Genomic DNA, 17,011 nt, shown 5'->3' on the forward strand with positions numbered 1-17,011 from the left:
GTACTGAATCCTTTTTTCATACTCGTTTCGGCTTTGCATCAAAGGGCAGGTAATCCAGTGAATGCGAGTCAATAAAGGAGATACCGGTAATGTCGAATTAGACTGGTGAGTAGAATGATAATATTATTTGTGCCCAGACACCTAATTGCTTCGTTGGGCGTTTCGTCTTAGGGTATCTGTTTGTGCAGTATAATGTCATTGTTTGTAGAGATTTGTCAACAAAAAGGGTTGATTAAAATCTCACTCAACTGACTACTTCGTCGAAGCACGTCCCTAAGACGTTCTGTTACCTAACTATAAAGTCAATGTCAAGGCCACTTGTTAAATTAAATTTAAAACTATATGCATGTATGTCTGTTACGTTTGCCATTGCTGCCGGATAGTGTATGGAAAGGAGATTTATCAGCATAGACGATATCTTAGAACGCATTGTGTCTGTTGTCATAGGGAATACTAAACGATGGTTATATAATGTGTGAAACCTATTTCTTTCTCACTTTATTTCTAAACGATTGACAGGTGTGTTTTTAGTGGAGTCCTAATACTTTGATTTAAAACTATGACTATGAGTAGTGAAGGTAAAACATTCATGCATCACGCATGGATATGATTTTTTTTACAGTAACCATGGGCCCTATCCGGTCCACAAATACTGGTTGCTTACTTAACATACGATTGAGGGGATAAACAATTAACTCTTACTCATTTTCAATAGTCTTTGACTATTGGATTAGTGGGTATGTTGATCCCTGAACTAGCCCCCGTCTAGACTCAATAAGAACTGCTTATTGCTTACTGTAATTTGAGTTGGGTGGGATATGATTCGTGGTCTGGTTCCCATTTCTAGCCTAGGGCTAGACCTTGTCACAGCTTGGTGTTTAGTTGTAATTAGTGAGTGTGAAACAGAGTCTTTGCCATTGTGTAATTTGGATAACCATTAATTCATAGATTGATATACAAAATTGTTGACAGAAGAAGTGTTGTTTGGACTTGAGTTAAATTTGTTGATTCTACAATTTGGGCCAATCCTCTACCCTCGGCACTATCAGCAGGGCTACCATTTGCATTTTTAAAGGCTCATCACCTACTAGATCACTGGTGTTTGATTAAACTAGTTTTGACTGTAACCGTAATTCTGGCTCTGTTGATTTCCATCCAGGCCAGAACAGGTCACTATTACCTCATGCTTAGAACCCTCTCAAATGGAGATTGTGTGATCAGGCTCTGCGGCTCGGCTGATTACTTGTCATTGTATCCCAGTGCCTAGAAACATTGCTTAAGCTGTCAGTCACTGATTTTCCTGGTCCAGACTCGCTGTTTAATGTGCAGGGGCGGTCTGGTAGCCTAGTGGTTAAAGCGTTCGCCCGTCACGTCGAAGACCCAGGTTCAATTCCCAACATGGATACAATGTGTGAAGCCCATTTCTGGTGTCCCCCGCCGTGATATTGCTGGAATATTGCTAAAAGCGTCGTAAAACCATACTCACCAGGGTTAGAAATTGGCGCTAGTCCTATAGTCCTTGCCAAATTGCCCAATAGTAAAGGTATCCTAAGGACTAGTAGAATTTTGACATTTTTAAAGGTTTTGCTATATGCTATCATTATAAGGACTAGTGGACTAAAACTGTTAGTTTCTACCGCTGCTCACTCACTCACTCACTCACTCACTCTATAATATGCAGCAATGATATAGCTAGAGTATTGTTTACTGCATTATGAAACAACATTCACTCGTTCATGTATTCAGAGACACAACTAAGCTGTCATTTGGTATTTGTTGACTAAAAACTAAATATGCTCATTATGAAAAGCATTTTTACACAAAATGCAGAATCCTGAAAGAAATGGGTTTGTCACAGGTTATGTCTACATCTTTCCTGGAGAATATCAGCCTCGCATAAATATGTAATTGATAAACATCAACAATTGCTGTCAACCGTAGATAATACTGTATACGGTTGATATATATATTATAGCTAAAATGGATAGAATTATCACTACACCGCCCGCCTGTTATCAGAAATGAGTGGTCCACTGTAACTTGATAATGACCTCATATTGCTTGACGACGGGCCACTATCACGCCCGTTGTTAGGTGACGTCATAGGGATAGGTGACGTCACGTTCAATAGTGACATCATCAGGTTCATTCTATGATGTTTCCATATTTGTAAAAGTGGGTCATTAACATTCGTGTTGATTGCACTAAATGTTTCAAAACCGATCTTGTTGTTTATTTTTATTTGATAACAAATTCTATCCATTTTAGCTATAATAACGATAATACTATTTTTCAGGGCATTATCATTTGCAGATGCCCTTGGTCTTTTCAACTGCCCCCTTTGTCGGGCAGTTAATCAAAGACCTCGGGTTTCTGCAAATGATAATGCCCTGAAAAATAGCATTACCTTTGTAGTATACATCAGTTTGCCCCCTCTCTAGACATGTATGCTTGCCGTAAAAGGCGACTATGCTTGTCGTAAGAGGCGACTAATGGGATCGGGTGGTCAGGCTCGCTGACTTGGTTGAAGCATGTCATCGATCCCAATTGCGCGGAACGATGCTCATGACATCACTCACTGGATTGTCTGGTACAGACTCGATTATTTACAGACCGCCGCCATATAGCTGGAATATTGCTGAGTGCGGCGTAAAACAACAAACAAAACAAAACAAAACCAAATCTAGACATGTTAAGCCACTATAATCTCACTATAACTCCTTGGTTACACTACAAGTCATTAATGTTCGCACTTCTTTCAGACGATGCACACATTCCTTTTGACTTGTATATGTTTGAGTTAAGATAAGCTTCGGTCAACTTCAGTGATCTCATCATTTGATAAATGTATCTGAACAGTTTTTGCCAGGGCTGTGGTAAAAAACAATTCCCAATCGGCTATTCTGTTGATACCTACAGTGAGTACCCGGGTACCCGCGAGTCCCAGCCATAGTATCGAATTTGTTTTTTTAATGTGCTGTGATCCTTCCTCAAAGTTAAGTACAGTCGTGCCTCGTTTATACGGACACTTGCGTCATTTCACAATTCGTCCGTATAAACGAATTTCCGTATAACTGAAACCAGCTTCTTACTGGAAGAGTTACTTCCCTTCAATTATGTAAAATACACAAGGTAATCTTAATCCCTAGATATAAAACAATTCCTCTTAATGTTCTCATAATACGTAATCAAGGTCAACTTTGACCTCTGACCTCCACAGACGCCATATTTATCGAAGGGGATTACATGTACAATAAACAAGCTCGTCTCAAACGTAACTCAGTGTCACTTGGTTAATTGACTTCTCACGAATCAAAGGATTTCCACCAGCGGAAGTGCATTGTCCGGATAAGTGAGACAATTTTGAGTGCATTTCAGTGTTTTGTGTATGAAAATGACCGTCCGGTTCCGGAAACTGAATTTCCGGATATACGGGTAAATTTGTACAGTAATTATTTCGTTTTGAATGAAAATCGTTCGGGAACCGAGGCTTCCGGATATCTGAAGTCCGTATAAGCGGGGCACGACTGTATTTGGATTATGCCCTGTGTTGAACATTTTGATATTTACATTCTACTGAAGTGGCAGAAAATTAATATAATGATTTTATATAGTATGTCAGTGAATCATCCCTTGGCTCTGTATGTTTGACACAGAAACAAATGCTAGAGTTCTGATCGGAAGTTGAAGTGTAAACACTCTCACTAAACATGCTAAACACCTTATTTATAAGGATTTGCCTTATATGACTCATGTTCCTGAAGGACTGCAAGTGAAATATTCCTGCACAGTTAATATGCTTGTCCAGCTCATTTTAATCATCATTCAATTGTATGATTCCTCAATCAATATGAATGTTTGTTAGGACTATAGGACTAAATGTTTCTGACACTGCTGCCTCTGTCATACATGGTTATCAAAGACACAGTGTATTGTGAGTATGGTTGTAGAATAGGTTGTAAGCAAGGTAAGTTGATAACATGGTTGTAAGTTTCACAACCATAGTGTTTTGCTTCATTTCATGTATTTCACAGATGCCTTACTCTATAAATTGTAACATTGAAGCAGTTTAGAGTGGAATTATATTAGTGTGCAGAAGGGCTGTACCCAAACAAGCCAAAACTTGATTATATGAACAGAGAGATTTGCCCCAGAGATTTGCCCCGGACATTTGAGTCATACTCATTAGGTTACAAAGGTTACTAAGTCATACAGTGTTAACATTCAGTTAAGTGATATGTACAAAGTTCATAGCCACTTTTGCAATAGTAACAGTGGCTTCAACAAATGGAATATGTTTACATAATCAACAGGAACTGTGCCACAGAATCAGTCTGTACCCAGAAACTATTTAGTCTGCTAGCTGAACTTGTATTTGGCATTATTTTCAGTGGAATAAGACATGTCTTTGCATGGTCTAGTATGACCTGATGTTCAAAGCCAGAAGAAATCTACTAGACACACGCTTCAGACTTGTAAATTAATACCATTATGTCATAAATGTGTTGCCAATTCTGTCGTTTATTTCTTTGAAACCATATTACTTGTTCGTATTGGTAATATTACTCTGTGATTACTGACAATGGACCTGCATGATATTTTTTGAATGTTGGAAACAGGATCTTGTAGGTATGAGAAATAATTGTATTAGTTAATTCTGAGAAATCATTGGACATGTTGGAACGATACAGTGAAAGAAGTTCATGTCAAAATATGTCATAGGTGTACACTGAAAATCAAGATCATGATGTCAAGTGGTTTGCGTCACTATTTACATTCACAACAGTTACAACACAACTCACTCATTCTTAATGTTATGTTCGGCACTAGAGAATGCTTTATTGTTAATAGATGTATTTTGCTTTATTAGGTCGCTTTAAACAGCTATTGAAGGAAATGCATGTTAATTGTTTTGTTGAATTCTATTTTGTGTACATAAATCATGGATAGTATCACTGCCTTAGTAATACACAACATTTTTATCCCCAAACATGCAGAAACATAAACAGGGACAAGAATCTTCCGCCATTCCGGGAAATTTAGTGGCCACAAATTTGTTAAAATCTGATGGCTTCCCCCATTAACACCCCCAAATTATGGACTGGCTCCATTGCAAAGAAGTTCTAGCTGAAAAAGAATATATCCATTCTCATCCCTGGATAAGACAGAAGTATAAGACCACTTAGTATTCCTTTAATCATCATAGTAGTTCAAACATTTCTTAGACATTGCAAGTATTTTGGGACGTTATTTTCAGCAATGTAAATGGGTTTATGGTGACACTAAAATGGAAGCAGTATATGCCTAATGGAATATAATTGCTACCAATTTAAAACTTTCAATATTTTTTAAGGAAATCAAGATTTGCAATCGATTTGCATAACCCAGGTTCATTGGGAAATAATACTTCCCAATGAACAAAATATGACTTTTAAACACCTGGAAATCAATTGTCTGATGAAGCAGTGATGCTGTATCTGCGTGATATTTGTTTGTTACAGAAGTATTAGTAATATTACACGTCAGTCAACTGATATGTTCTGTCTGTTAATGAAATCAGTAGAGATGGTTATTGAAAATGTCTTTGTATTGCTATAATGGATCTGGATCTGGGTGGAGGTGATTGTATTCAGGATTTCCATTTAATGAAATGAAATCTTATAAAATATAATGTCGCTTCCTTTTTGTTCTTTATTGATACATTCAAGCGGCATTGAAATTACGAACGCTCAGGTTTTAATTTCAGGTTTACTTTTGGGAAAATATAAGGTAAATTGCAGTTACACTTTTGTTTGAAGGTTATTTATTTTAGGGAATCAAACAATCCTGCAATTATTTTGCTGTTGTTTGTATTTGGCATATTTCACAAAAAATATGTAAGACAAGCAATCAAGTTAGTCTGACACAGGGTATGATGGGGAAGGGGCTGTAGTGTTTGTTAGAAATACTGCTTCAAGACATGCTATTTTTCTCTTAGAGCATATGAACAATTAGGGAACATTTTGGGAACAAATTTACTTTTTCAGGGGTTACACCAGGGACAAAATTGTCTTTTTCCATTGCCCAGAGGATATCATTAACTGTGAGTAGATTGTTTAAGGCATCAGTCTGGCATCAGTCTGATACCAGTCATGTACATTGCATATGTACCAGGAGGACTCACAGTCAGGCAACACTGGGTATTCACATGGAGTGTCTAAATATACCTGTAGCAATATAACCTGATAAACAAGTTCCTAGAACACTAATAACTGCAGAATTGTGGCAGATGTGTAACATTTAAAACTATGCATCTCACTGACTGTAATACTGAAAATATAATATAATATGATATGATATATGATATGATATGATATGATATGATATGATATGATATGATATGATATGATATGATATAATATAATATAACAGTAAATATTACTTAGTAAAAGAAACAAAATACATAGCTACAACTTCACAGCCACATTAGTTGCAGAACAAAGTTTTTATTTGGCCCTTGAAATTTTCAACAGTGTGGTTTATATTTGGAAATGGCAATAACAAAAAATGTAAAACCTACAGTCAGTTGATCTGGACAATTTAGCCTACGGTACTCTATTCTGGAGCTTTGTTAGACAGATTGAATGAAACAGTATGTTCCTTTTTATGTATCTCAGAATGTGTACTGAATAGCGCTTGTTAATGGTTGGTTGGGTCATGGAAGCCCTGTACACAAACCATATCGTCCCTGGCAACCAGGAGGGGCAGGTAGGGTGCACCTAAACAGTGTTCAACAGGTCAATCACAGGTCGTTGAACTTGTTTCCATAAGCTATGAATTTGTCTGTCACGGTTCTGATTGTTTATTTAAATTGGATTCAAATGTTTTCATGATTATGTATCCTGTTTATATTCTTTGTGATACACGTCAAACATCAGTGAGATAAATTTAGTTTTTGTTTTAAGCAACCATCAGCAATAGTTAGTCTGCAAGTCGCCCACTTCTCTGGGCCCCGGGCAAGTTACATTGTTTGTTCCAGGTTCTCAGCTAAAAAATACTAATCAAACTTATAACAGTCCAGATTATTACTCAGATATCTACTGAAAATGATACTGAGAGCAAGGTTTGGGTTAGTATACAATCTTGGCACAGTCTGGAGTAATATGTTTTTATTCATGTACCTTTTTGCCCGTTGAATGCTGTGAAAAAACTGGAGTACTGTCAGCAGCGTTAAACACACTCACACATTCACTCACTCATTATGCCTATTGAATGCCAGATATGTTACTGGTTATTTTTTACTCAGTTTTTTAATTTTTGATCATTGTTGATGAACACTGAAATTATTAGAAGTGTTTCCTCAATACTTCACATGGGACATGGAAGAATGTTGAGTGTACAAAACTTGTGAAGTATTGAGGATGTTAGAATTATAAGGTATCAGACCGACAGGTATCTTACTAGGGAAGCAATGAAATTGTTTTATTTTTTTATGATTATTTGAATTTATTAATTTGAGGTTTGCTACAAGTGAGTGATCATCAAGCATGGATGTCAGATTCACTGGGGCAATAGCAATTGTCCATGTAGTAGGATGTTAATCTAGGCAGTTCTTCCTTCCATGTCAAATTGTCACTACATACTTTTCATGATAGATGTACACAACAGATAACCATGTTTTGTTTGTTTGTCTGTTGTTTAACTCTGCATTCAGCAATATTCCAGCTGTATGAAGGCAGTTTGGACCAGACAATCCAGTGACCGACATCATGAGCATCGATCCATGCAATTGGGATCGATGACATGCAACAACCAAGTCAGCGAGGCTGACCACCCGATTCTGTTACAGCGGTAGAAACATTTTTAGTCCACTAGTCCTTATAGTGATAACATATAGCAAAACCCTTAAAAATGGAGAATTTCTACTAGTCCTTATGATACCTTAACTATTGGGCAGTTTGGCAAGGACTACAGGACTTGTGCCAATTTCTAACGCTGCCGTTAGTTGCCTCTTACGACAAGGATAGTTGCCTTTTACAACAAACATAGGTTCCTGAAGACCAATTCTACCCCTGATCTTCAGGGGTGAGATAATCTATGTACAAACTTGACGCTGATCCACATTGGTGTTTCTATTATGTGATCATTTGCAGGTGTTACCTTTCTAACAATGCAACCAGACATTGACTTTAGCATGTTGAGAAAGAACAGCTTTTCTTTTGTTACACTGTGAAACAGAGCTCATAAGGCTTGCTATTTCAGGATTATTGAATGACATAATATTGATCATAATGCCTTGTGTCATGTAACCTTTTATACCCCCTGGCATATAATACTAGGGGATATGGCTATCATCTGATCATCTCGTCTTTCTGTACGTCTGTATTTCGTTTCCGGTGTATAACTTGAAAACCATAAAAAAAAAGATTTCCAAACTTGTTACATGTATTAACCAGGGGCTGAAGTGGCACCTTTTGCTATTGTGGGGGGTGGGGGGATTTGTCATCTTCTGATGACTCTTGCTCCAGATTTATTTACATTGATGTTATGAAAATGTCCTCCTGCTCGCTCCAGCCAAGTGTCCGACACTGAAGTGAAACTATCAAGTTTTTCTCTACACATTGTACTCGTGCTGAAGACCCGGGTTCCATTCCCGACATGGGTACAACATGTGAAGCCCATTTCTGGTGTCCCCAGCCGTGCTATTGCGGGACTATTGCTGGAATATTGCTAAAAGCGGCGTAAAAAAATACTCACTCACTCACTCTACACATTGAACACAAGAAATATTATTTTCTCAGACATGATGCCATCACTACCCATCATTCAAACAGAGAATAGTTTTATATACATCAGTTTACGATATAATATCATTAATAGAATGCTCAATTTGAAATTAGTGTTCTCTCAAATCAGTTGTAGCTGATTCTGTGCATGATAAATCTAGAGATCTGTCTCAAGTCTCTTGAAATTGATGTTATGTTATGTTTTTTGCCCTTCCTTGAACTTCTGACTATTCAGACAAAACATCTGTTATCCAAGAAATACACAAAGCAGTGTTAAAAGTTTAGGGGGTCCTGGTGTCTCTGGGCCTCTCCCATGGTATCGAATAGGAGTGAAATGATGCATCGGTGCATTGCGAGTTTTCATGCAACGATACAATTCACAATACACTCTTTTCTGTATCGATACAAGACGATACACTTGCCAACATAGATTACTTACTGCTCGTCTATTGACCCTGAATGTTTTTGTCTGTCAAATATCGAAAAATGTGTTGTAAGGAGTGATGAAAGTTCAGTACTAAAATAGCTGCTACGAATGTGTCTACGGCAAGCTTTTCCTTTTGAACCTGCGCTGAAATATTTATAGTCATGAAATTTCCATGCGATTTGGTGTAATTTTGAACACGGGATGCAAGTCATGCTGTAGACAAAGCCCACTGTGCGTTATTGAGATAGATTTGCTTCAGCAATCAGAAATACCCAAGCAGCTCCAACCCCTTATCAAGGAACATTACATAACATTATATTGGCAATTAGTGAGTGAATTTAATTTTATGCTGCTTTGTCACAGTCTGTGCCAAAATGGTTTCAGTTTAATAGCCAGAATTTGGCTCTTAGCATCATTTTTATCCAAAGTTTAGTGTTGTCATATGGATTTTTCATCATTTTTAGCACAATTTTAGTGTTGTCATATGGACTATTCATCATTCTTAGCATAATTTTAGTGTTGTCATATGGACTATTCATCATTTTTAGCACAATTTAAGTGTTGTCATATGGAATATTCATCATTTTTAGCATAATTTTAGTGTTGTCATATGGACTATTCATCATTTTTAGCACAATTTTAGTGTTGTCCTATGGAATATTCATCATTTTTAGCACAATTTTAATGTTGTCTTATGGATTATTCATCATTTTTAGCACAATTTTAGTGTTTTCATATGGATTATTCATCATTTTTAGCACAATTTTAGTGTTGTCCTATGGACTATTCATCATTTTTAGCATAATTTTAGTGTTGTCATTTGGACTATTCATCATTTTAACAAAAGTTTAGTGTTTTTATATGGACTATTATTAGCTAAGCTTACTAAACAGAACAGAATTTTACTACACTTGGGCTAAGAACTAATGGTTTAAGTCAGACTGATATCCCAAGGTGTTGGTTTATGTCCAACAAAGTTAATGTCCTTTGGAGACATTTATTACTGTAACAAAGTCAGCAGGCACAGGTCTTGTATTGATGTAGTGCACCAAGTTAACGTGTTGAACAGGCCCCGATACCCTCGGTACAACACAGGGTATGATCATACCTTTGTTGCAAACTGTCCTGATCAAAATATTTGTGTAGAGAATATTGCTACGTGAGTATTAGCATGTACTAGCATGACATTAGTATAAAGCTACGGTTGGTGTCCAAAGTTCATGGTTATATTTAGGAAAAATCTTTGTATGTTAAAAAACTACAGTTATGTTTGTGAATATCCCCAGCATTGTTAGCACTTAACAATAGCCTGCTTGCCCAGTACAAATTTCTGTGGGCTTGTACAAGTTTCCCAGTTTACCCATTGTTTTGAATTTAGATGGTTATTTTATCTATCTTTACCCAGACAAGGAAAGCTTTTCAGTTGTTGTCAAGAGCCTATTGAGTAAGGCTTGGTGTAGTTTCAGTAAAAAGTCCAGGGATTGAAATTAGCAATTGCCCGCTATAAGCCCAGACCTGTTTTGTTAATGATATAGGTATCCCAACAAGGGAAAGTAGAATTTAAAACATTTTAGGGAATATTGTTATATTTAATGGTTATCATTATGTAGGCTAGTAGATGTTCTTGGTTAATTTCCATGCCTAGTAACCATGGTAACACGTGGAGGCTGCATCATAATGCACGATTCAGTCTTCCTCTTATCAGTACAGAAGTGTTTCAGATCCGTTGTTCTAGGACATGATTGTCTTACAAAATATCATGATGAATTCTCCAAATTTGATAGAGATATAGTAGCATGTCTTATCAAAGTCGATTACATCTTGAAAATGTCTTCTTGTAATTTCTCCCCAGCCAACTCAGATATTGAAGGGTTTTCAGCTCAGTAAAATTTTCTGCAGATGCCATATCCCTTCATCCATTCCCTGTGTAATATCAGATTTTCTGCATGTCACTACTGGGGGCTACGGATTGTCCTGTCAGAAAAGACTTCCAATGTGCGCTGTAGTATTTACACCACACTCCTATATATCCTGTTGGCTACAAGTACTAAATATTTATACATCTATATACCAATCACTTAAAATATCATTTACCTCAAAATATTTATGCTTTATTCTGTTGAATATTGATTTTGAAACTGCTGACAACCTCAACATGCTCAAAGAGATTTATTTATCAAGCAATGATTTAGACTTGTGGTGGTTGTAGAGCTCTGGGCAGGTCAAGTTCCTTACAATGGAGATGCTGTTCATTTTTAACGTAAAGATGTTATTAGAGCTGATGTATTTTTTAACTTGAACTTGTAAATCCACTTTAAAATCCCCCTGATCCCGTTGGTCGCCTTTTACGACAAGCATAGTCTCCTTTTACGGCAAGCATGGGTTGCTGAAGACCTATTCTACGCTAGACTAGGAGACTTGAAAACCTTGAACCAGTTTACTTTTGGTGTGAACTATGCAGTCAAGCTCCAGTGACTAAGAGACTTGTGGTAAAGAGGCTGAACAACCTGTATGGCGATGGCAGTATGACGGATGACCCATTTGATCTAGGCTCTCTCATCAGTACATATTCTAGGACATTGACTGATCGTCATCTAATATGTCCTAAAGATATTTATCAAATTTGGTGGATAAATACAAGAATGTCCTATTAATTGATTAAATCATGAAAATGTCCTAATCATGCCATTTGTCTCATCAAAATGCCTGCTTCAGTTATCCTACTTTACTTATGTTTTTCATTTGCATTGGAGGTCTAGAGGTTACCATTATTGCCAAGATAGCTGGGAAATTTTACAAGAATTGGGAGCGTAGATAGTGTCGAGGGCCCCCAGAACCCCCCCACCCCTCTGACATGACCCATAATGGGATGTTCCGGTACTCAGATCTATAAGGATGACAATAGGGATAATATTTATATTAATTGATAGGGATAGCCCCTATTATCATTGTCATCTGATCTTTGTTTAGCTGTAACTAGATCTAAGGTATGATTTTAATGAGACTAGATGTCCTTCTCCCAAGAAATTTGTCTGATTATAGCAGTGACAAAGTTTGACTAAATGCTGTTCCAGTGATAACCAAATCAGTCTTTTTAACAATTCAATCCTGTGCTCCAAACTCCATGCATGTGTCTGAACTCCTTTTAAAAAATAATAAGAATGTTAAAATTTTGTACACTGATGTTACCACACAAATGGTTATCAAATATCACAAATGGCTCTTGTAAACCTTCAAGCAGGATCTGGTTAACTGCAATGGTAATGGTTAAATCACAGTAGATGAGACAATTAGTGGACATTACCCTGATCACAGTGTACTGTAAAATGAATGGGAATGTGCACCAACATGGGAGAAGGAACCTGGATTTCTTTCTGTTTTTTCTGTCTTAACATCTCATAGTTGGTGATAACTGCACCTATGACACCTGAAGTATACTTTTTGTCTTCCAGGAAAACAATACCAACTAGTTGCAGCTTTACTTTTACTGCCAAACATGGGCAAGGGAGGCCAAGGAACACAGAATGGCATCTCCAAGGTGAAAGACTTCTCCATGGAAGATGTGAGGCATCACGACAAGCGGGATGACAAGTGGTTGGTGATCCAGGGCGAGGTCTACAACATCACCGACTGGTCGAGGCGCCATCCAGGAGGCAGCAAGGTCATCGGCCACTACGCTGGTCAAGATGCAACTGTAAGTGTTCTGTGTACAGCACAGTCAGGGACACAGGGTGGTGACTGTAGGAATAAGGTAGTGGTGTAACGATACAGCGATACAGCATTGTATCGCAATACAAGGCCCACGATACAATACATTGACCCCTGTATCGCGATACATACGATACATTTTATTGCAAGCTATATTGGTGTAAAAACATGTGAATAATAAGGGACGTGTTCACGCAACAGCTTATGCAGACTGTCTAGTATTTCATGGTTGGACATAAATAGCACAAGGATCACAGTGCCGTCTACCATTATGTTTCCACTCTACCATTTCCCATCTTAGATTTCTGAAATCACATGCAAAATGAAAGAATATCAAGTTATCAGTCTACTTGACAGACAGACAGGTTTATTTGTATTAAAGGCCACGTGACCTAAAGTACAAAACTTTTTACATCATAATTTGAGTTACAACATGAAGATATACAGACTCAAATTAACAAAATTACTTATTAAGCGGAACCGTTCTTAAAAGAATGGGAGTGTTAAGAACTTGGTAAATGGCAATAATACATTCATATCTGACAAGTACATAGGCATTTAAGTGAATAATACTGCTTATTTGAAAATTTAGGTAATAACAGTTTACACTTGTCTTCATAATGTTTACAGACATAAACAACATGAAATTCATCTTCAATTGCATTGCAATGTTCACACAGAACATTATCATCGGTCAATGTTGACACACCCCTTCGTAGATGCTGCACACCCAAAGAATTACAGCCAGTTCTAAACTTTGTTAATAGACATTTGTACACCCAGGGCATTTGAAGAGATAAATATTTTTCACAATCTAACAATGATTTCTGGGTCTTGTAAAAGGTTAATACATTTGAGTCTAAGGAGGCATGCCATGTTTTCAGTCTACTAATCCTTATAATGATAACATATAGAAAAGCCCTTAAAAATGGCAAATATCTACTAGTACTTATAATACCTTAACTATTGAGCAGTTTTGCAAGGACTACAGGACAAGTGCCAATTTCTAACGCTGCTTATGAATAAATACAGAAATACAGTACTGTATTGGGGTCCGAATCGTATCTCACCCATAGTATCGGTATACGTATTGTATCTCGACCCCATTATGTCATTACACCTCTAGGATAGGGGCAGGCCAATAGGAAGCTTTTGTGTTAGCATATATTTCACAGGTAACCTGCCTGATGGGTGATGGGTGCACTGCCCAGGAGGCATCATCATCAACCGATTATAATGCTGGTCAAGAAAATAGGACTCAAGATGCCAAAATAGTTTTGCCCTGAGTGAAAAGAGTGGTGACAGGGTGTAGGAGTAGGGCATAGTAGGTACACAATCCGGGAGGCAGCAACATCATCAACCACTACACTGGTAAAGATGCACTTTGTATTTGGCAAGTCACAGCAATAGGAATGTTACACTAAATTTCCAACAAGTACTGCAGATAGGAACTTGCATATTTTTTCACACAAAACGAGTTAACTGTGAGCTCTCCACACATATTCAGTAATCAACAGCTTAATACTACTCATTGAAAACTTCGCTTGTCATGTCCAGGATGCCTTTCGAGCATTCCACAATGATCTGAGCTTCGTGAAGAAATACCTCAAGCCAATCCATATCGGCAGTCTGAGGGAGGAGACCAAGGAGACGGAGGTGGAGCGTGACTTCCGCGAGCTCCGTGCCACTGCTGAGAAAATGGTGAGATCAGGCAGCTGAACTGTACATGTGAAAATACATGTGAAAATACATATCATTATCTCATGAAATGTACATTGTTTAGTCCTCAATGTGAAATTATGTTTAACAGCCTAAAAAATATTGTTCATAAGGCTAAAAAAATTAATAGTCACTGCCCACATCATCATAAAGGTCATTGCACGTTTCGTTTTTGTTTCCATTTTCAAAAAAAAATTATGCATTGACATTTTATAAAAAAAAATTAAAATGGAAATAAAAACAAAACATGCCACAAACTTTATGATGATGCGGGTGGTGCCTGAGAACCAAGACTATTATTTGTTTAGTCTAACGTACATGTACCTGTTGATCTGAACCTATTATTATACAGCAATGCAGATCACATTGTTACAGATAATGAAGCTGTATTTAAGGCAGTCCAACATTATATATGTACTACTGAAAGACTGGTGTAAAGAACTGTTCATTCAACAATCTTGTTGAAGAACTTGCCCCCCAATGCCGTTCACTTCTTGTGAATAAAATATGTTCAAATGAAATCAGGGAGCTAAAAACAAATACATTGTCAATGTGATGGACTCATTTGGCTCTGAATATAAATTGGACAAATTGCCTCAGGTCAGTGGGCAATAAGAAAATAGGGTACTGACATGTATACAAAATATGAAAGAGAATAGATATTGGGCAATACAAACCACATGTATTGTGTCAACATGATACTGGCGTAAGTATTTGTGAGGTAATTCTTTGATTGTTCTCCCACAGAACCTGTTCAAGCCCAACGCCCTGTTTTTTGTGCTTCACCTGGGGCACATCCTACTGTTAGAGTACATGGCTTATGCCGTGATGGCCTACTTTGGCACTGGCTGGATTCCCTACATCCTCTCACTGGTATTCTACGCGACTGTTCAGGTAGGCTGGGACATCAGAAATCAAGGGGTCATAGGTCAAGGATGCAGGGTCACAGGTAAAGGGTAACAGGTCATGTTCACAGGGTCACATTGGTGAATTGGAAAGGGTCACAGTGTCAAGGATGCAAGGTCACAGAGGTCAAGAGTGAAGGGTCAAGGGCAAATGGTTACATTAGTCAAGGGCGAAGTCACAAATCCACAGATGCAGGGTCACATAGGTCATGATACCTACAGACCCATGAAGATCGGGTTAGAATTGTCTTCTGCAACCCATGCTTGCCGTAAAAAACGACTGCTTGTAGGAGGTGACTAACGAGATCTGGTGGTCAGACTCACTTACTTGGTTGATGCATGTCATTGTATCCCAATTACGTTGACCTATGCTAATGATGTCAATCAATAGATTTCTTGGACCGCAGTCATATAGCTGAAATATTGCTGAGTTTGGTGTTAAATAACAAACAAGCAAATCAAACTATAGGGATTGACATTGAGTATTTGTTTCAGGTATAATCATGCAGTCATTTGCAGATCAATGTTTTCTTCCTAGCTTGATATTAACATAGTTCAAGTAAGATGTAATGATACACCAAGAGTATGCGAAGAGAATATTCACGAATACAACTTGACTTTTCTCTCTGTGCAAAATATGGTTTGGATTACACATTGGGTTTATTTGAAGTAAAAGCATCACACTTTGGTGATTGTGAAAACAGTGATGGTATTTTTGTTATAGTGTTGTTCAATATACGTTATTGCTAATGACAAGTTCTTTTTCAGGTTGTCATTATCAAAATAGTAAATACTCTGACTCTGTTTTATAAAAGAACATTATTCTCCATAATTTCCTCAATAGTATAACAATTTTAAGTACATACTCTATGATTGATTAAGAATAATGTGTAGGATGACCTTTATTTGAAATTGTTTTTCTAAAATGCCTATTCCCCGTGCTTGTCATAAGAGTCGACTAGTGAGGATCGGTTGGCTAGAATGTGTGACCATGCTGAGGTGCAATGTTGCTCATGCTGTCAACCACTGGCTTTTCTGGTGCAGAGTTGACTGTTTGCTGGCTGCCATGACAGAGCTGGAAATTGCTGACTATGGCATTAAAACCTTGACTCTCTGTAACATTCTGCATGATGATATTCATCTTTTTTGTAGGCTCAATCAGGGTGGCTGCAACATGACTTCGGTCACATTTCCGTCTTTAAAAATCGATACAAATTGGACCATCTAATGCACTTATTTACCATGGGCGTTACCAAGGTAACAATACAAGGTTAAGCTGAAATAGGATGGGTGTTGTTGGCAGAAGCGATATTCACTGTTTTCAGCCATTTTGAAATAAAGTTGAGTTTGCAAATTCTTGATTTAATTATGCCTCTGAAAAATTATAACTGAATCAGATTGGGTATTTATTGTCAAAAATTTAGAAAATGGACTTTTCAAAATGGCTGTCCTTGCAGATGTACATTCTGACCTTCACCTCGTTCACC

At 37.5% G+C, this 17,011-nt stretch overlaps 1 protein-coding gene across 2 annotated transcripts in view; it reads left to right on the plus strand.

Annotated features, from left to right (window-relative positions):
• Window positions 1-17,011, plus strand: part of LOC139465660 (acyl-CoA 6-desaturase-like) — a 33,993-nt gene continuing 16,982 nt past the window's right edge. Inside the window, exons 1-5 of one of the 2 annotated variants that reach the window (XM_071247396.1) lie at window positions 2-105; window positions 12,645-12,886; window positions 14,458-14,601; window positions 15,367-15,513; window positions 16,677-16,781. In XM_071247396.1, coding sequence (XP_071103497.1) covers window positions 12,689-12,886; window positions 14,458-14,601; window positions 15,367-15,513; window positions 16,677-16,781 — 594 coding nt within the window. In that variant the 5' untranslated portion in view covers window positions 2-105; window positions 12,645-12,688. Of the gene's footprint in view, window positions 106-12,644; window positions 12,887-14,457; window positions 14,602-15,366; window positions 15,514-16,676; window positions 16,782-17,011 lie in introns of both variants that reach the window. The other variant, XM_071247397.1, reaches the window with a different exon arrangement.

The sequence above is a fragment of the Haliotis cracherodii genome, unplaced genomic scaffold (genome assembly GCF_022045235.1).
Source record: "Haliotis cracherodii isolate W230 unplaced genomic scaffold, xgHalCrac1.p SCAF_18, whole genome shotgun sequence".
Classification (NCBI taxonomy): Eukaryota; Metazoa; Mollusca; class Gastropoda; order Lepetellida; family Haliotidae; genus Haliotis; species Haliotis cracherodii.